Source organism: Hermetia illucens, chromosome 3, assembly GCF_905115235.1.
Source record: "Hermetia illucens chromosome 3, iHerIll2.2.curated.20191125, whole genome shotgun sequence".
NCBI classification, from domain to species: domain Eukaryota; kingdom Metazoa; phylum Arthropoda; class Insecta; order Diptera; family Stratiomyidae; genus Hermetia; species Hermetia illucens.
The window spans coordinates 95137402-95158618 of NC_051851.1; the positions used below are offsets into that span (position 1 = coordinate 95137402).

A 21217-nucleotide genomic window follows, 5' to 3' on the forward strand; every position below is an offset into this window, starting at 1 on the left:
GCCGAAGAACCGTTGAGTGAAGGTCATAGTAGCGTCGAGCGTGCTGCACGGTGCATCGTCCGTTCTATCTCATCTGGATCTCGTGGGAATATTGCATCATCATTTACTGAAAACCACTTTGCATAGAAACTTACTGGTGACGTCGGCGTCGGCATAGACGTAATCTGAGATACGCGAAACGAGAGAAAAAGCTCAACGGCGACAACAGCGAACGAAATGAGTGAGTCGAACCGAAATAGTTTAAAATTGGACATTGTAGGTGCTCGGTCGGCTCCAGGCGGTGGTGGTGACGCGGAGACAAAACGTGAAACCTACAAAGCAATTCCTGAGGACGATCGCATTCCAGAGTCGCGAAAGGGTAAGTGTGGATTTTTCATTCAAGATTTGGTGCCTTTCATTGATGAATCATTGACGTTTGCCGGAAAATCGATGAGCGCGCTGAAAGCATGGATATCGATCGGCCATGTCTGCCCATCGAAGTGTCATCTGCGTGGCATAATTGGAATCTGAATCAAAGGCAGATTGGTTGCACGCAAAACCTGACTTGCAATTCATTCAGAAATGAACAAAGAAAGTGGTCCTGGCGTACGGATTGTGAATGTGTTTCAGAATGAACGCGTGAGCGCCATATTCCTGGAATATATGACGCAATTGCCGAGCGGAATTTCTAATTGACACCAATAAAGCTGCTGCTCGGCATCTGGTAATTGTTCCTTCTCAACTATCTGACGCGGTCGCGGCCTGCGCACAAGCTACAGTCGCCGCTAAGTGGTACAATCAGTTCATACAAAAAGTGCGATAGTTCCCCCTGCTTATCTCTAAATTGGATCTGATTTGTCGCTCTGTCTTCCAATCTCGCATTTGAAACGTGCTCCTTTCGGGAATCTGAGCGGGCAAATAGTGAGTGGAATGCAGTCTATTCTTCGCAAGCAACTTAATTTGAAACGAAATATGTACATATATTAACAATGTGGGACGATGGGTTTTTATCAGCCACAAACGAGTATGGTTGCTTATCGCAAGCGTTGTCCCAAGGGCGTAGACGGGGTGTTTTCTTTGGGGGCTGGTGACAGTTTATATTTAATGGTCGTGCGTAGAGGGCAAATGCAAAGCTAATCATTTGTAGAATTGCGTTTTTTATTCGCCGAAGTTGTTTCGTTGATCCTTTTCCACTACTCTCGAAACTAACTTTCACTAGTCCGTTTTCTAAAAGTATCTTCCTATACGAATATGGCGTCAGTCACAATTCCAGTTTTTATGGAACTGTTGCTTCGATATTACCATAAATGCATATTATATTTTGCATGCAATTCGAAAACAGCAGCTTAATGGCTCTTGTTACACAAATACAAATAGTCTTAGCCATAGACTCATGAAGAATTTACTACAAACAGTATGTTGCAAAAAAGAGTCAATGTCATACCAAAATGAAAAAAGGCCCCAATTAAAAATTGTTTATTCGGTTAACCATTATTTTATTGAATTACAATTCATTCTAAGTTGAAATTAATGTCCATGTTTTTAAAAAATTAATTTAATAAATAAATTAAGAAAAGAAGAAGGTATTGTTCCTTATTCTGTAAATATTTTTATTTTCCTTCCGCATGCAATTGTTTCGGAGGCTCTGAGGAAGAGGGCACGTGGTCTCCAAAACAATTGTATGCGGAAGGAAAATAAAAATATTTAGAGTATAAGGAACAATACCTAGTTCTTTTCTTAATTTATACAATTCATTATTATTAAAAAACGAAATCACAAAATAGAAAATAGTTTTATAAACAAATGAAAAAATACATACAATTTAAACACCAAATATTATTGACCCATTTTTGCACCAAACAAAAATTTCGTGAAACCAAGAACTTTGTTCAGAGTTTTTTTTACTGCTTTATGCAGTTTGGTATTGAAGTGTATCATTTGGAAATATACACTGCTAAAATATGTTGCTATTCCCATTGCACTCTTTGCCATAGTTGACTGATTCCGTAAGGATGCTAGACATAGTACCTAAAGGTAAACCCAAGAATTTTCAACTGAATTCAAATCCGGACTTTGTTCAAGCCACTTTAAGACTCTGAAATTCTTAGTTGCTGATCCACTGCTTTACAATTTTTGCCGGAAGCTTAGGGCCATTATCATGTCTAAATATGACCCCGCTGTGGTACTCCCGCATTTTTAAGGTTTTGTATAACACAAAATCTTATTAAAATCGGTTTACTGTCTGTCTGTCCGTCACACACATTTTTCTCGGAGACGGTTGTAGCGATTGACATCAAATTTGGTAGAATGGTGGGAACTATAAACGCACACGCAGACAGTGAGTCACATCCTTTTACGTCGAATTTAAGGGGGGGGGGGGGGGGGGGGGGGGGGTCCTCGTACATGCAAAAGGGAGGTGTAAATTTTTTTTCATTAAATATAGTCATGTGGGGTATCAAATGAAAGGTCTCAATTAGAACTTTTCGAAGCCGGTTTTTGTTTTGACATTTGTTAGAAATGTGGGAATTGCGGGGGGTTGAAAAAGATCATTTCTTTAAGGGGCTATTCTCAGAAACTACCTAACCGAGAAATCTGAAAAAAATCAGGAGGCTGCTCCTATACGGTGCCTGGGCTCCGAAATACCTTCCAAATAAAGTTAATAATAGTATATTATTATATTTTTTTGTAATTGGCTGGAAACCCCCCATGCTTGCCCGATTGAAACCGATTTATTTTGGTTTTATCGGATGAAATTATTTAAAAATCAATGAACAAATTTTGATTTTGATTTTACAAAAAAAAATCATTGGGTTTCCGGAGAAAGTTTTGGTTTTTTTTTCCTTCAGAAAATTTTCAATCCAATGCCTTGCAATAGTCTTTCAATAGTTTATGAGTAATGGGTATGTTTACAAGATCAGAAGCTTGTTTAGTCCTTTTTAGCCTAACAGGAACGAATAGTCGTCCAAAAATACGGTAGCTGGCGCGTCAGCCGGCGTGATCTCTTTTTGGCATGGGAATTTAGGACGGTTTAGTCGGATTTAAATTACTAATAATTCTCATTTGAGATTTTTTATTGCAATTTTGCATTGTATCGGCCTGATCAACCCCCCTTGGCATCGATAATAACATTGATTTTTACGCCGATGCTAAGTGCTCTCATTGTAAATAGATAACGCTATATAGCTTAACACGGGTTCAACGACTATATTATTTTACTTTCCCATTACAATAGTAAAAGGAAAAAAAATAATGTTGAGCAATTTTTGGTTTGGTGCAAAATTGAGTCAATGGGGTACAAGTATTCTCTTCCAAGAAACCGAGGTCTAATTTCAAACTGAATAGATTACTCCCGCATTATAGAATATGATAATAAATAATTTTGTCTGCTAACTTCAACACATAGGCTATAATGAAAGGATCTTTACAATTTCGGAAAACGTTGAAATATTTTTGCAACATAGTGTATATCAAAATATAAATGTGAACATTTCTTGTACGATTAAAATGCTGCTGGAGAAGTTGAAAAATCGTGTTAGAGTTGATTAATTTATAAAGGTTGATAGAGTACCAGTTTACAAAAGAACCGTCTCTGGTTTTTTTCTTCGTTTTCTAGATATCTCTTGAAGGCACATTCAACATACCAAATATCTTTCTATTTGCGGTAGCGAATAATTTTAACGATTGTTTTATGCGAGAAGTTGGGTAGAGTCAGCGACGAAAAAAACCGGAAAAGTAGTGAATCCTGGCCGTGTAGATCCGCTAGTATCTTAATGTAGCGCCACTAAAGTCTAATTTCTATTTTTTAGACGGGTTCAGTAAGATGGATTGAATTCTTTGGAGGCTTCAGCCCCTCTCACATTATGTATAAAACTTTACGCGGCTCACTATATTGTGCAGTCTGCATGCGGTGATGGCGAAGCACAGCCTACTGAGCTCCCAGCTTACCTTGACATCTTCCACCCTAACTTTTGGTGAATAGCCCTTATGCAAGTATGCGAGCTTTATTGGTAGCACGCAATCTTAGCAGAAATCTTTGTGTTCATCCAAACAGTCTTCATAAGAAAGTCCAACCTACCAACGAGTCTACTAAAGAAAATTAGAAAAAATATCCCCTATATTATCTTGTCCAGTATGCAGACTCTACTAGTCGAAAAATGGCGAATCTGTCTTTGTATGTCAGCTCCCAATTCACGATATATTCATTCATCCAGTTGGTTTTCCGTTAAACGATGTTTTAGGCAATCGACCAAACGAAGTACACTTTTTGGGTAGCGGCCGAAATGCTCGGATGGACCTTGTAACCGTATGACCATATCAGCCCAAAGAAATCATGGGCAAATAATGCGTGTTTGAATTAATGAAGGAAGGCAGGATTGATTTTGTGATCACAATCACAGCCCCGCTGAGGCAAGCATAACGGTAGCAGTCTATACTGAGTGGATGGCTCAGTTTATTCATGCAAGACTGACATAAATCTCTACCGAACTAAAGACGGGGCCCGTGTTGAATTGCACACCACGTCGAGGCTGGAATCTCTCTGTTCACTTGAACGTAACCAGAACCCTCATGAAACTTCTACTAGGGGGCCAGCTGCTATAACCGGGACCTCCAGAAGACAATCACTGGCTAGGTCGGAAAGCTTCCAGACAAAACACATAAATAACAAATCTTTATGAGATACTACAAAAAAGGGTGGGATAAGAATGAGGTAAGGGAAAATTTACTTCATGGGAGAAAGTGATGAATAATAGTCTATCTTTTACAATTTCTCTTTTGTCAAACCAAACGAAAGTATGATTTCATGTTAGGCGTTATTTTTAATGACCACGAAATGTCGAAAGCCGGTCATCTACGATCGGCACGCCTGTCAATCACGTCCAAGCAGATCACAGTCTATCTAGCCGCATTTTGAACTGAAAACACGATCCATTAATTCAACTCCCATTCTGAAATGCGTTGAGACGCAAATTTGAGATATTTTTGCGTGTGAGCATTCATAAAAAATGCTTATCAGAGGTAGAGATGCCTGAAATTCTAGCTCACTGCCTAAACGGTCTGTTCAGCGCCCGTCAACAGGGCGCATCAACGCTCACATGCACCGGTTTGCCTTACCTCCATGGCGGTCGCCTGAATTGTTTTTCAATTGATCAGTGACCGTCTGAACTGTCATGACAACCATATATCGAGGGCTTTGCACATACTGTTATCTGAAATTGAACCTCCCATTATTTGCTGATTGAGTATTTCGATGCCTTTTGCTGCTGTCTGTTCGTAATCATTCTACTTTTTGCTTAAGGATTATTATCTATCATTAGACTAGTAAAACGAGATATTATCTCACTCAATACGGCGTAGCCGCAATCATAGCATTACTTGTTTTAAAAGAATTATTGTGAGACCTTCATATTGGCTGGGAAAGCGGAAAATAATGTTTATGGTAACATTTTTTGCTCGCTTTTGTTTTATCTGGAACGGTATACTTCTGAAGGTGGCTCTTACTTTATGGGTGATGGCAACGAAGCATATATGCAGTACCTTGGTGTAGAGTCACGCTCCACTAGTGGATAATTGGACTAGTTGTGCAAACGTACAAAACTGAATTGCTTTTTTTATCAGATATTATCATAGTTATCGTTCCGATGCTTGTAGTTCTTCTAAATAAAAATAAAACTAGGTAGCTTGCTCCTATTACAATATATATATTTTTTTTTAATAGTTAGTAAATACGTATTTCGAAAGCTACTTACTCTCTTCCTCGGTACTTAAACTAGTTACTTAGCTTAAGGTAGCTTAAGTACTGAGGAAGAGAGGAAGTAGCTTTCGAAATACGTATTTACTAACTATTAAAAAAAAAACATGTAGTAGGAGCAAGCTACCTAGTTTTATTTTTTTTTAGATATTATCATGTTTAAATGTCGATGATCTCATGTGCTTCTACAATTGGAATTCTTTGAAAAGTTGGTGAGATGATAATACGTATTTACAATTTATAACTTATTCTGTTTAGTTGCTTTTCGCACAAGGGGATTACTTGTGGTGCCGGTCGTCACAAAAGTTTTACTCGGCCGTATTTAACGTTTATTCATACTTTTTATCGATGGTCAAAGGTTAAGTAAGAAGGATGGAATGAGTTGAAATTTCATATGATTCTAGTCAAGGAAAAATATCCTCCTTAAACAGTTCGCTATTATTTGAAGATTTAAGGAAGCTTTTGATTTCATTAAATAGATTTAATTAGATATGCTCCTATATTCTTCTTATTAATTTTAACAACGGTGCTAATAACCAAAGTATTCAAATACAATTTAAAAATCAACTCTTTAACTCTCTTTGCTATGCTTGTATGCAGTTTTTCTGATTGAAACTATATCTAGATTATGTTTTCATGTTTTGATTGTATTGATTTTGATAATGGTTTTCGATATCCATATTGTCTCTATAAAAACGTTCTCCTTGCTCTTCTGAATATATTGCCACGTTATTTTTGAATTGTCATAATTTTTCGGACACATTTAGCGATTGATCCACTTTTCGTGTGTTATGATATTTTATTTTCAGAAAGCTTTTTAAATTTCCAACTGTTATTTTCTAAACAACCATATACTATTTTGATGACAACTTAAAAAGAAAAATGACTGGTTTAAAATTATAAATATTGTAAATATTCTATTACATTGAAATTTAAAAAAATCATAAAAATACTAAGAAAAGAATAATTCATGTAAAACAAATAATGAGAAACACTCCCTTATTTTGTGGTCAAAAAGGAGTCCCAAAGGAATTTGTTCTTGACTCCTATTAGTATTTCGTCGAATTCTTTCGAAACGGTGATATTTCTTTTCCCGTGCTTGACTGTTTTAGTTGTGTATCTGGCATCCGATTGCTTGTTAGTGAACCGTGAACGTAGCTTCTACCATTGGATCCAAACATATTAATTTTCAATTATCTTGAAATAGATAAGTGACACAATATTACAAAATTCCTAGATAGGGACCATTTGCAACGAAGCCCTCTCTCCCTGTGAGTACCCAAATACGTGAACAGCATTATGTTTAAGTAAAGATTACGTGATCTGTGGCCGTGGGAGACATAACCAACCAGGTTCATTTCAGTTAGATGTACGTATACTTCGAGGACTTCCTAAAAATGAAATACCCAAAAAATTGATTTTAAAAATTCTTCTGGTTAAAGTTCTTCGACAATGAAATTTATTTCAATCAAAGCCTCCTGGTTCTGGCAATTCGTCATTACTGTGTAATTCCTTATTTATAATATTTTAATACGAATGCATTTTAATTTTAATAGTTAACATCATTGTTGTAGCGATTTTTGCACATCAAAGTTTGCACTGAATAGAATGAAAATGGTTGCAGTTATGTTGCGTGTCATTTTGAAGAATCTAGTTTCGAGATAAATTCATTAAACCTTTTAAGGGGGTCATCCCGTGTGAAGGCCGTTTTTTTTTGCCTTTTTTTGAAAAATTATTTTGAAGGACTGGATAAAGATAGAAACGTGATTTTCACCACATATTTATTGATATCTCTAGTATATGTGGTAAATTTTTCAGCTTGATATCATAGCTAGTTTTTGGAATACATGTCAATTTATGCACCTATCTCCAAAAAAAGGTGTTTTTCTGCTGCCACGCTGGAGGGCGCTGTGTTCATCTGAGGAAAAAAAACTAAGTGGCATTTTAATATGGACAATATTTCACGGTCCGCAAACTAGGATAATTAGAAAATATTAAAAGGCAAATTTTTGGTGGGCTTTTAAACTTAATTTTTTGAATTTTGGTGTTTTTTTACGGCTTTTTTTATGAATAAAAAAAAACTACCCGTCCGATTGCAATTATCCTAGTTTGCGGACCGTAGAAATATGTATTAAAGAAGTCGTGAAAATTTCAAAGAATTTGGTTGGATAGATTTTGAGCTATGGTGGCAGCCGATTTTCAAGATGCAGTTTCGAGAAAAACGCATTTGAAAATTTAAATGTGATTACCAACAGTAAAATTTTAACTCATCGTTAATATGCTATACCTGGTCTATAGAGAGCACCTTCCGTTTCTTTAAAAAAGTCTTGTAAGGCCGGTTGTTGCTCTCTGGTTTCAATTATGGCCCTTTTAGCGAGGTCAGTCGACCGTCGTTCGGACCGCCAAATTCGCGCTTCATTACGGCGGTCGACATAAACCTGACATATGTGACCAACTTGACATCCCATTGTCACTAGGATTTTGAGAATACCATTGAGTCCTTCATTGAATATAATTACAGTCAGAAAAGTGGCTATTTCTACGAACTTGGCCCCAGAATGATGGTGTTTAAGAGCGAAAGTCCAGATCAATGCATTTAGTGACTCTTTGTTATTCTGGGTCTCTGCTCCTAAACATCTGTTCAAGAGATCATCTCGTAACAAATCTTTGTAGATTGGTTTGATGACTATTTAAACTTCTTCTGTCAAAGGTGCCTTCTCGTGGTGGAAACTATACAGTTCTCCTTTAGCTTCCGCTTTGCGCCATTTGCACCAACTGTCCTCGCCTGCTGAACAATTTTGATGCTGAGGATTTTCGTCTGTAGAATATTTATGGAAGAAAGTTGCCCAAATTTCTTGCTTCACTCCTTCTATCGAATTTGCGTGTCGGCGAATAGCTAGCCCAAAAAATGTAGTGAGGTCGTTAATAACCGTATCAGTAAGTTTTCCAGTCCCCTTTTCACCAATGCCTTTGTGATTCTTCTTTGCATTTCTAAGCCGCGTTCCCATTCTTTTCTCGACATGTCCTACGCATTCCTTTTTTACTACTACGTATATTTTATTATTTGCAGAAATTCGCAGAAATATCGAAGGAAACTCCAGCAAAATCCAATATACAATATACAAAACTTGTCGCAATTGGAAGATCCATGTTCATGCTTGCTAAAAGTTTCTTTGCTGATGTTGAAGCGAAGTCCTTTTTCTTCTCTGATAAGTATCGATTCCCATGAAATACTCGTTTTTTAGTGCGAGCATGACGTTGAACGTTAGCGATCTCCTTTCGTACGATCCATTTAAAAAAATCACTAAACACACAAACAGCACAATACTTACAACAAAATATAACTGAGTATAACTTGAACGTCTTTTAGTGGTCACTCTAGACTGAATTATCCTTTTTATTCCAAACAGCAAATAAGTTTAGACAATTAATTGGTTTTTTATCTTTTTATATTTATACCTGTGTTCAAATTTATAAGGCTCAGGTAAAAAACTAACAGGTAAAAAAAGATTCCATGCTTTTTCTCATCAAGTATTCTAGCCGCGGCTGCAAACTCCTTACCTGTTTAACCCTGTAATTTCTCAAGGACTCGGAATATCGGAAAATCCCTTTGCCCACATATTCTCCACTATATATAGATACAATTCATGCAAAAAAAAAATCGATTTCTCCAACCCGACACACGGGATAACCCCCTTAAGACATCAAATAAACGTGAAAAAATATTGACTGTTTAAATTTGTTTGCAGTGTGGATCTGCCTTTCACACTGCAATATTACTACAGTTAAGACCATTTTGTCACTTAAGGAGGCAAAATTGCGCATATTTTTCGCTTCACTTGTAGCTGCACCAGAGAGAGATAATATAACTAAAATAATATATTTTTGGAATTAGAGTTCTACTTAAACTTTTTTCTACTTCCTGATTGCATCCATCTTTTAGTTGCTTCCTATATATTAAAAAGTTGTTCTTATCGACTATCGGCTGAATCCGGATATAAGTTATTCTGGGCCTAAGCGAAATAAGATGGTGGGATTTTAGTGAGTATTCTCCCCCCTTCCCTTGTGATACTGTGCTTTTGTTTTTTTGGAAGTCTAATGATGGCAAATGTGAATCTTGAGTCGAACTGTTGCTGACAGCGTCCAGAAGACGCGCTCTCAAGGAAGATTATACATTGCATTGAACGGAGGTTTCCGATATAGAGAAGAAGGAAATTTGTATGGGCAACTACACGTAGGGGAGCCCGCCTTAGGGTGTCATTTGGTCGTAAATGGTAAAATGAACTCTGACAATAATTACCCGGACATGTGATGGAGGGTCGTGGGCTTGGTGACCCTGACAACAACTGTCACAAAGTTCGTAGATTTCTGCAATTTTCATCGGCTTGTTACTTGCAGCACACTATTTGATAGCAAATTCTGCCATTTGGGGGCTGTTTTCTGAATGTGGAAACTAAAAGCATTGCTGACATTGACATCAAAAGATACCGTAGAGAAACGGAGCGTCAGTAGCGATGGCTGCGAAAACGTCAAAGTACAAGAAGTACGCAATGACAAGAAGATTTCCGTCATTGCGTTGGTCAGAGAAGCAGAACCTGCCGCAAATAACAACATTTTCGTTTGCTTTTTACTACCGTATTACCAAGAGTTTTCGAGGGGTCGCGTGGTGAAGGATGTTAACAGTAGATTTCTCATCAATGAGGATGAGCAGCAAGCTTCTCGGAAGGTCGTTGGGTAAGAAACCAACAGAGATGCTGCGTAGGTGCGTTTAATGTACTATTCCCCATATAACAAATACTATTTTAGCGGATAATATAGTTTCACCATGGCTAGATATCGATAATAGCCCTTTTTTCCGGGGATAGCTACAATCGCGAGGAAAAGGATTATTTCGAATTTCATTTTCTGGCGAACAGCACCACACGAAATTACACTTTCGTCATATTATTGCTACTTGTCTAAGTGTCCCTGCTGTGTTTAGTTTGGCTCTTACCTGCTAGTTACTTGGTGGATTTCTTTGCTCACTACTTATTATTATGTGCGCATATTCCTTTTAATTCTGTAGCCTTGTTGGCTCGGTAATCGGTAACTTTTCATATCAACACAATTATAATTATATTTTTTTAATTAAGAACAGATTTAATTCAATTAAAACATTTTACTTTGGTATTTTTAATAAATTTAAATTATAACTATAAAACAAATGTAAATAATCGCAAGAGAGGAGTTCTAACTCCAATTATTTTTTTTTAAATTTTTTTTAAAAGTCAATTCACATGGCAACGATTACTCCGTGTGGAGTAGTCCTGCTCTTTCAAATGGGCCTCGTGACAAGTTGCGCCCTCTTCCAGTGCGCTCGGTATCGCTCCACACGCAGTCACTGAGGAAGAACAAGATATATTCAAGATATATCAACCTGTTTTCCACCCCGATGGTTGGCCTTTAATTGTGATTGCTTCTTACAAGGAGTACGATGTTGGATGTAAAGAAGGTACATCTAATTATACACTAAATTTAGCCAAACGTTTCGGGAACGAAAGCCAATGTGTGTTTTCACTATCATATTGTTACGATGTAGAAACTTGTGAAAACTATTTTTTCCACAGTAGCATTCCACGTAACATATTTTCATCAGCAGAGACGACTTCAATTATCACTAGAAGAAATTGCGGAAGGATTCTAAGTATTTCTCGGACCGCAATTTCGGCAGCGATGAGCTAATGCTGTGGGCTATCTTGGGTAGATGGGCATGATCATTTAGCGCTCCAATCGACAAAATTGTTCGGATAGCTAAGCAGTTAGGGGACAAAGCTGTCGTATGGAAGGTCGCGGTTCGAATCTCACTGGTGGCAGAAGGATTTCTATCGTGATTTGACGTTAGATACCAGTCAACTCAGCTGTGAATGAGTACCTGAGTCAAATCAGGGTAATAATCTCGGGCGAGCGCAATGCTGACCACATTGCCTCCTGCAGGGTACTGTACCCCTGTAGTGCGGCGTTACGGTATTGAATGAAGTGCTCTAACACACTTCAAGACTCTGATCCAATTCGATTGTTGTGCCAACGATTATTATTGTCGTTAAAAGTGGGTTCTATTGAATATGAGGCAAACTTACAAATCGATTGCTGCTGCCTTTTATTTGACAGTTTCGACCCCAATCTGGCGGAGAACATTTAAGGCTCTGGTTCGCCGTATGCGCGCGAATAATAAGCAACTACCTTGCATCAATAATACGATAGTATACAACCTTCTAAATTCCACGAACAATCGTATTTTCGATGTGATAAATAACAAGTCGCGAAACCGGAAGCGGGACGCTTCAAGTACGAAAGGTTTCTGTGTATTTCTTAGTACGTAGCACGTAATATATCCATATAGTATATTATGTGAGAGTGCCCACGTTCGAGTGATATTGACATTCATAGTCTTAAATTTTCAAAGAAACAACAACTTTGATGTATTATAAGTTTGTTAGTAATGGTGCGATTTCCACCAAACTTGGTAAGATCATGCTCTACATTATAGTCTACATCACTGCAGTTGTATTTGGTGGTGCTAGGATGAATTTAAGCGGGGTTTCCAGCCGGTTAAAAAAAATTATAGTAATATACTATCATTAACTTTATTTGAACAGATATCAGTATGGAAGCCATTTCGGCGACCTGGTACCATATAGTGGCAGCCTCCTGATTTTTTTCAGATTTTTCGGTTAGGTAGTTTCTGAGAATGGCCCCTTAAAGAAATGATCACTTTCAACCCTCCACCCTCCCCACCTTTCCAGCAAATGTCAAAACTAAGTCTGGTTTCGAAAAGTACTAACCTTTAATTTGATACCCCGCATGACTATATTTGATGAAAAAAAATTTACACTCCTCTTTTGCATGTATAGGGAATTAATGAACCACGCAGACTTCAAGAACAGGTTGAGTAAGGAATTATATATTGAGCAAACGACGAAAATGTAATGATTATTGTCTTGGTGTTCACTCCGATATTTAAAGATGAAAGACTCACTGCACTGCAATAGATTCCAGTCTATAAATTAGACGTTTTGATCAACTGCATTAAAAACTGTATACAAAAAAACGAATTGTCAATTCTAAATGATCGACGGAATAATTTTTTAATTAGAAATATTTTCTAATTTTTATTCAACTCAAATTTATCACTTTATTCGTCATAATACAAAAAAATATTCACTTTGAAATTCACAGACAATCCAGAGGAAAAGGGGAAAACTCCTAAAATGGCGCAAAACGGCGAGAATGGGATTAATGACGGGGCTGACGAGCGTATGCTGAAGGACGAGGAGAAGCAGAATTTAGCCAAGAAAGATGAAGTTCAGTTCATCTCGGGAAATCAGAATGGAGATGCTAAAATCGACATCGGCGCCGTTGACAAGGTATGTTCGCTAATGTTATTTCGTTATCATCGAAATATCTATTCTGAACACAATCAGTTGAAAGAGTATACTAATCGCTAGCCAAACTTGTTAACGTTCTCTATTATCGCTAATATATTCATGCTCCGCTTACTTAGATGGAAGAGGAAGAGGTATGCAAAGTTCTTAACTGCTCGAATAAACATACCAAAAAAATGTGCTACAGTTTAGCTGGTACCAATTATCGCTATGACTCTATGTGTACTCGCTAATAGTTGTTTTTGCATTGCGATGGAATATTCATGGGAATTGCTGGCTATAGTAAGTACTATGGCCAGTGTAAGTGTTACTTTGTCTTGAAACAGTTGCAAGTGATTATGTTACCGGCTATGGTTAGAAAATTTTGTTTTTTAGTTTAGGCATTGTTTTGTATGCTTAGTATAATAGAATTTAACATTTACAGAGCTTCACGGGAATGACAAAAGAGGAACTGATGAAATACGCTAACGATCCGTTCTGGGTTCGACTACGATGGGTTTTCTTCATATTGTTTTGGGCACTTTGGGCTGCGATGTTGATTTGCGCCATCCTGATTATTGTACACGCACCGAAATGTGACGCTCCTGTTGCTCTGAAATGGTGGAAACAAGGACCTCTAGTTAAGTTCAAGGAATCAGAATTTACCGTCGGAGACATTGACCGTGCAAAGAAGCTTCAAGCAAAGGGTGTAATTTATGACTTGCCGGGCATATACACATATGATATTACAAATCCTGCAATCGAAGGAAAAATTAGGAAGATTGTCGAGGAGTACAAGTAAGTTGAGAGAATTTGTCCTTGGAGCGGATGGAATTTTACATTCAATGATTTATTTCAGCAAAACGGATATCAACGTTATTTTGGACCTTACTCCAAATTATGTGACCAATAGTTCCACCATCTTCAAAGAAGCCCAGCAAAATGAATCTCATCGTTCGCCACTTGTTTGGGTAGAGAAACCGACAACTCCCAATAATTGGGTTGCCATTCCACCGAATCGTCGCTCTGCGTGGGTGCCAGTGTCGGCAAATAATTATGTCTTAAGTACATTTGGCGATGGATTGTACGATCTTCGTATGGATGATCCAATCGCTAAAAGCGAATTGAAAAAGGCCCTTCAGCATTTAATTGACTTAGGAGTGAAAGGTTTCCGCTTTGCCAATGCTAAGCATTTCATAGTCGATAAGAATCTCCAGGACGAAGTACCAAGCGGCCGCGCCGGAAGTGAATTGGATTGGGAATTCTGGACCCATTCACACACAACATACCAAGAAGGACTAGGACAACTATTGAGTGAATATTCCCTCATGGTGCACAATTTGACCAATGATGACGGCTTCTTATCCGTCAGCGATGATTTGGGCCGCCCAGAAAGTTTCAAAACTGAATACGGCACTTTCGGCGTGGACACACCCATGTTTGGACAATTCCCATTCATATTAGCCGAACAACCACATTCGCCTAAACCCAAACAATTGTACAATGCGCTTGCAAACATTTTCGAAATGGCTGGAAACAATTCGTGGTTGCAATGGAATTACGGCTCTGAGAATCTCATAAGTGTAGACCCCTCGGCATATGAGATTTTCTTCATGTTACTGCCAGGAGTTCCGGTGTTGCCAGCCGACTCTCCAATTCTTGCCAACGTTAGTGCAGCAACTATTGACCACCTTATGAATCTACGTCAGTCGCCATCGTATATGCACGGATCTTTTGATTTGTATAGCTCGGGTGACTTAATTGCTTATTCAAGGTAATTTCCCATAGCCCTGATAATCGTCTATGTAAATATGGCTATTTATCTTAATCCTTAACATTTCATTTCTGTTGTTACTAACATGCTTGCTTCATTGGAATTTCATGTTTACATCTTTTAGGGAAAGGTAATTTGTTGGTTTGGTACCTCATAACTCACGCTTTCTCAATAGGATCGACCAGGTATCAAGCAGGTTCAAATGAAAAAGGATAGGCAATTTGTGGTTTCGTCCTGGGCACAGGCTGCCCTGGGAGCAGCGTGACTGAATTGATTGCCAGGTGTTGTTTGCCCCTTTATATATGAGCATGAGGTGAGTTACCACCTAATGAGTTGCCTCTGCCCAGAATGAAACCGCAGATCCTCTATTTCTTGCAAAAAAGAAGGGTGCGTGGAAGAAATTTTCTTCCTAAGGGCCCGTCATCAAGTGGATGGCGGACTTAAGACTCCACCAATTCTAGACAAAATTTAGGTTAAAATAAATTACTACTATTTCTACTTTGAAGGGCCAAGCTTATACTTTGTCGAACCTTAATCACGCTTTATTCCGAAACAAGAACAGCTTCGATATTTACTAAAATTTGTGCTTTTCTACACAGCATCAAAGCAGGTAATCCTGGTATTTTTGTCGTATTGAATCCAACGCCGCATAGTGTGGTTGGCAACTTTAGTCAGGCTGCGCTCCCAAGCAAAATGACTTTCGACCTATTGAGCGCTAACTATAATTCCACGAATATTGCTGTGAAGTAAGTTCAAGTTGATAATAATTCTTGCTTTTGAACCATTCAAATGTATTTTGATTTCCGCAGAAGCAAAGCTTCAACCGACGCAATACCGATGTCACCACGTTCAGCTGCAGTTTTAACGTACGTTCCCGTGAAAAAATAAGGGACCAAAATCACATCAGTACTCCTATCAGTATCAATTTATTGCAGAGTTATTGCTTTGTATTTTTTCATTTTATTAAAAATACTCTTGGTGAAGTATTTCAATCTATTAAAATATAAATGCATTTAAAACAAACAAAGTTTCTTTATTACAATCCATCCATCCAGGTCATTGAAGCAATAGAAAACTCGTCATTTAAACACTCCAGGCGTCCATTTTGCTTATAACTGCTTTATCCATTCTAACTCCTCTTTGTGGTCTACATTCTCAGCCGTTTTTATTTTTTTACTCTTATGAGTGCTGTCCTCTTCCGCAGAATCTTCATGTTTCCGCTTCCGTTTCTTTTCTTTTTTCACAACAACTTCATTGTTTTCTTCCTGTTTAATGCGCGCTACTTCTACTGTTCTTCGCTCCACTCCAGGCCTGTTTCGTTTTTGTTGCTTAACTTTACTCGACGTTCGAGTGGCTTGTTTAAGTCGTTCCGCGACAGCAGGTTTCACTTCAATTTTATCCTCATAATCGGCTCCATGAAGTGGATGACGGATTTTAAGATCATCGGGGAATTTTATGCGCTCTGAACCCTTGTTTGGGTTCGTTAACGATTCGTTTTGAGTCTCATCCAGGTTTTGTATTTTCAGCCTTTCGCGAATGAATATCCGGCCCGAAACAGGAACTGTTTTTATTGTATAACCACGATTGGATGTTGTGGCTAATGTTACATTTTGCTGTTTGGAGTATCCTTCAGCTACACTTTCTATGTGTTCATGGTGTGTTTTTCCTGGTATTTTGATCTTTCGATTGATTAAAGCGTCGATATCAATGGTTTTCGGGCATTGGAGAAGCCAAACTTCATCGTCAGGACCGATGTCTACACCGTCGGTAATTAATCTGGAGTCTTTGCTTATCTCTGTAACGGTGAGGTTTTTGGCTAAGAAACTTTCCTTCATGAAACTTGCTGAAAATTCCTGAGCTTTCATTTTCGTTTATTTCTGAAAATAAAAATTGCAGTTTTTCAATAGAGAAACAATACATCTAACATGGCTTGGAATAACAATAATAAGTTTTGAAATTGCCGGAATAAAAGCATTTTCAACACGTAATGATAATAAGGTTAGAAGATTAGCCGTATAGCCAGCAAGTCCGTACATCACTTTAAGGGCACTTTTCATTCTCAGAGCGCAATTAGTAGTGTTTTTAAAATTGCAATTTCTCAGAAATGAAGTAACACATTGATTTGCGGTTTCTGTTATTCAGAAGATAAAGAATGAAATCAAAATGAAAAAAAATGTATCCGGTTGTTGTTGTTATGCACAGGATTGCGCTGGGTACTGTGTAGTGGCAAAAGTACTGAACTTAGTACCTTGTAAAGTCCATCAGAGCCTCAGTACTTTTTAGTTAAATAGGTAATTTTCGACAGAAATCGAAATAAAAGTTAATATTTGGTAAAATGGTCGGAAAATTGAACTAGTGCCGTTATGCTGCCTTTTGTCACTCCTTGAAATCAAACTAAGTTGGACATAAAGTTAAAGCAGGCTGCTCAGAAACAACGCGACCCCATTCGTAACTCACAAAAAGGTCCATTCAAAAGCGTTATGACATTAGAAGAAGATATTACGACATCCACATGTGGACAGGTTCACTTTAGTGGAGAGCATTGTGAGTAGCGAAGTTTCATATTCGCCCAGTTAGAATAAAACTGTGCATCTCTGAAAATAACCAGGAAAACAGCATGCCTTTGTAGAAGACCTTATTATAAAAAACTTAGACTTTTGATATTCCGTTTGGTGATCTGGTAAAAGTAAATACAACCTATTAGGGTTTAGTAGAAAGCAGTATGTCTATAAGTAAGCCAATAGTCTGAAGCTCGCGACATACATGCAGCTATCAAGCATAGTAGGGGGAATCCGTTAACTTGGGACTCAAAGTGGTTAGAATGAGTAAATTGAGGAAGTATACTTTAAAGTGTTATGCCTTAATTTGTTATAAAACGCCACTTTAGGCATACAACAACCGTTTGTCTTCTTTTTTCGCACGAAATCCAGGTCCATCAACGGCACATCTCAAGAAGCGATTTCCGGAAGACATTGCGGGAAGTTGAGGAAGAAATTTATATTATATATTATATAATATATTAAGGGGGTCATCCCGTGTGCCGGGTTGGAAAAATCGATTTTTTTTTTGCATGAATTGTATCTATATATAGTGGAGAATATGTGGACAAAGGGATTTTCCGATATTCCGAGTCGTTCAGAAATTACAGTGTTAAACAGGTAAGGAGTTTGCAGCCGCGGCTAGAGTACTCGATGAGAAAGAGCATCGAATCCTTTTTTACCTGTTAGTTTTTTACCTAAGCCTTATAAATTCGAATACAGATATAAATATAAAAAGATGGAAAACCAATCAATTGTCTAAACTTATTTGCTCTTTGGAATAAAAAGGATAATCCAGTCTAGAGTGAGCACTGAAAGGCTTTCAAGCGATACTCAGTTATATTTTGTTGTAACTATTGTGCTGTTTGTGTGTTCAGAGATTTTTTTAAATGGATCATACGAAGGGAGATCGCTTTAACGTTCAACGTCATGCTCGCACTAAAAAACGAGTATTTCATGGGAATCGATAGTTATCAGAGAAGAAAAAGGACTTCGCATCAACATCAGCGAAGAAACTTTTAGCAAGCATGAACATGGATGTTCCAATTGCGACAAGTTTTGTATATTGTATATTGGATTTTGCTGGAGTTTTCTTCGGGATTTCTACAAATTTCTGCAAATAATAAAATATACGTAGTAGTAAAAAAGGAATGCGTAGGACATGTCGAGAAAAGAATGGGAACGCGGCTTAGAAATGCAAAGAAGAATCACAAAGGCATTGGTGAAAAGGGGACTGGAAAACTTACTGATACGGTTATTAACGACCTCACTACATTTTCTGGGCTAGCTATTCGCCGACACGCAAATTCGATAGAAGGAATGAAGCAAGAAATTTGGGCAACTTTCTTCCATATATGTTCTACAGACGAAAATCCTCAGCATCAAAATTGTCCAGCAGGCGAGGACAGTTGGTGTAAATGGCGCAAAGCGGAAGCTAAAAGAGAACTGGATAGTTTTCGCCACGAGAAGGCACCTTTGACTGCAGAAGTTCAGACAGCCATCAAACCAATCTACGAAGATTTGTCACGAGATGATCTGTTGAACAGATGTTTAGGAGCAGAGACCCAGAATAACAATGAGTCGTTAAATACATTGATCTGAGCTTTCGCTCCTAAACACCTTCATTCTGCGGCCAAGGTCGTAGAAATAGCCACTTTTCTGGCTGTAATTATTTTCCATGAAGGATTCAATGGCATTCTCAAAATCCTAGTGACAATGGGATGTCAAGTTGCTCACATATGTCAGCTTTATACCGACCGCCGTAATGAAGCGCGAATTTGGCGGTGCGAACGACGATCGACTGACCTCGCTAAAAGAGCCACAATTGACACCAGAGAGCAACAATCGGCCTTACAGGACTTTTTTGAAGAAACGGAAGGTGCTCTCTATGGACCAGGTATAGCAGATTAATGGTGAGCTAAAATTTCACTGTTGATAATTACATTTAAATTTTCAAATGCGTTTTTCTCGAAACTGCATCTTGAAAATCGGCTGCCACCATAGCTCAAAATCTATCCAACCGAATTCTTTGAAATTTTCACGGCTTTTTTAATACATATTTCTACGGTCCGCAAACTAGGATAATTGCAATCGAACAGGTCGTTTTTTTTTATTCATAAAAAAAGCCACAAAAAAACACCAAAATCCAAAAAAATTCAGTTTAAAAGCCCACCAAAAATTTACCTTTTAATATTTTCTAATTAGCCTAGTTTGCGGACCGTGGAATATTGTCCACATTAAAATGCCGTTTAGTTTTTTTACCTCAGATGAACACAGCGCCCTCCAGCGTGGCAGCAGAAAAACACCTTTTTTTGGAGATGGGTGCATAAATTAACACCTATTCCGAAAATTAGCTATGAAATCAAGCTGAAAAATTTATCACATATACTAGAGATATCAATAAACATATGGTGAAAAAATCACGTTTCTATCTTTATACAGTCCTTCAAAATAATTTCTCAAAAAAATGCAAAAAAACGGCCTTCACACGGGATGACCCCCTTAATATTAAAAATCTCTCCAATCTAATTGAATACATCGCATTAAAATTGAAATAGAAGTTTTAATTTCGTTGGTTATTAAAATCGGTTCAATGTCTGTCTGTCAGATGCACTTTTCTCAGAAACGACTACACTCATTGATACGGTGAGAATGTGGGAACTGTGAACGCCCACACATGCAGTGAGTTACATCCTTCTACGTTGAGTTGCAAAAGGGAGGTGTACATTTCTCTCCACCGAATATAGTCAAATGGAAGGTCTCGATCAGTACTTTTGGTTGCCGGTCGTAGTGTCGAAATTTTTTGAAAGGCGGGGAGTCCAGGGGGTCGAAAGTGATGATTGCTTTATCGGACTCACTCTGAGAAGCTACCTAAACGAAAAATCTGAAAAAAAAATCCTGAAGCTGCCTCTATACGGTGTCGAGGCCGCAAAATAGAGTATTTTGATATGTGCTCAAATAAAGTTAAGAATAGTATATTGTAATGTTTTTGGGAAACTGATTAGAATCAATGTCACACTGAAATGATTGGTCTGACATGCTAAATGCATATACATTACCATTACCGTACAAATGGGATAGTTCTGCCCTCAAATATACTCACACAAGAAGCAAACAAAACCTCCCATAACTGAAGCGCCGAGGTTCCGGTTTCCTGACTTGTTCTTGTTATGCAAAGTAGAATTTTAGCAGCTTTTAAAAAATAAAATTTTCAAATCCCCTCCATATTTTTAACTAAAACATTCAAAACAGGAACTTAATGTTAACGAATCTCGGAAATTCTAGTTCGAGCCATAACAACGAGTGTCGCAACTATTTTGATAAAAAGACATTAAAATCGATCCAGTAGTTCCTGAGAAAATGAGAAGTTTTCGTGTGAAACGCGTTCAAGTTTTCAGAAAATTTTTGTGGCCATTCGGAATATAAAATCTTCTTAAGTTCAAAAGCAGTTTCTTAAAGAAAAATCTTAGAGAAAACAAATCGAATAATAAATGGCCGAGAAATCTCAAAAAGTAACGTGGTGTTACAAATACAATGCATATGAAAAATATGCTGTTTTGTGTCTTCGTGTTGGTAGCGACTTGTATAAAATTTCCTGACTCGACTTCACTTTAAATTAAATGCTAGTTTTGACTTAAAATGTTGACGTTTGGTTCTTCTTATTCGATCGAATTAGTAAATAAAAAAATTTTACAAATGTTGACCGTCCCCTTAACGTCGCTCATTGTAGAGAATTATGAAAGGGATGTACGCGATGAGGATGTTCGTAGATATTTAA

At 37.7% G+C, this 21217-nt stretch overlaps 3 protein-coding genes across 9 annotated transcripts in view; 1 reads left to right on the forward strand and 2 right to left on the reverse strand.

The window, feature by feature from the left end:
• Window positions 1-15925, forward strand: LOC119650738 (4F2 cell-surface antigen heavy chain). Of its 5 annotated transcripts, none has more exons than XM_038053802.1 (8): window positions 1-358; window positions 12944-13131; window positions 13269-13283; window positions 13574-13926; window positions 13988-14902; window positions 15027-15032; window positions 15502-15648; window positions 15712-15925. In XM_038053802.1, exons 1-8 carry the CDS (start codon window positions 217-219, stop codon window positions 15788-15790), a joined length of 1845 nt encoding a protein of 614 aa, XP_037909730.1. In that variant the 5' UTR covers window positions 1-216; the 3' UTR covers window positions 15791-15925. The 5 variants fall into 5 exon arrangements, with proteins under 5 accessions (XP_037909730.1, XP_037909732.1, XP_037909733.1 ...); XM_038053806.1 differs by lacking the exon at window positions 1-358 and adding an exon at window positions 765-900; XM_038053804.1 differs by lacking the exon at window positions 15027-15032 and having other exon boundaries at window positions 3-358.
• On the reverse strand, window positions 5857-12921 carry LOC119650740. Of its 3 annotated transcripts, XM_038053809.1 has the most exons (3): window positions 12550-12921; window positions 6955-7119; window positions 5857-6889 (listed from the first exon to the last, which is right to left on the reverse strand). In XM_038053809.1, the coding sequence occupies exons 1-3, from the start codon at window positions 12610-12612 to the stop codon at window positions 6728-6730; spliced, it is 390 nt and encodes a 129-aa protein (XP_037909737.1). In that variant the 5' UTR covers window positions 12613-12921; the 3' UTR covers window positions 5857-6727. The 3 variants fall into 3 exon arrangements, 1 of the variants encoding a protein (XP_037909737.1); XR_005249363.1 differs by lacking the exons at window positions 6955-7119; window positions 12550-12921 and adding an exon at window positions 10722-12088 and having other exon boundaries at window positions 5857-6925; XR_005249362.1 differs by lacking the exon at window positions 12550-12921 and adding an exon at window positions 10722-12088 and having other exon boundaries at window positions 5857-7119.
• The window catches only part of LOC119650739, a 16023-nt gene continuing 10645 nt past the window's right edge, over window positions 15840-21217 (reverse strand). The window contains exon 2 of the mRNA XM_038053808.1: window positions 15840-16779. Coding sequence (XP_037909736.1) covers window positions 16012-16767 — 756 coding nt within the window. The 5' untranslated portion in view covers window positions 16768-16779 and the 3' untranslated portion in view covers window positions 15840-16011. The remainder of the gene's footprint in view (window positions 16780-21217) is intronic.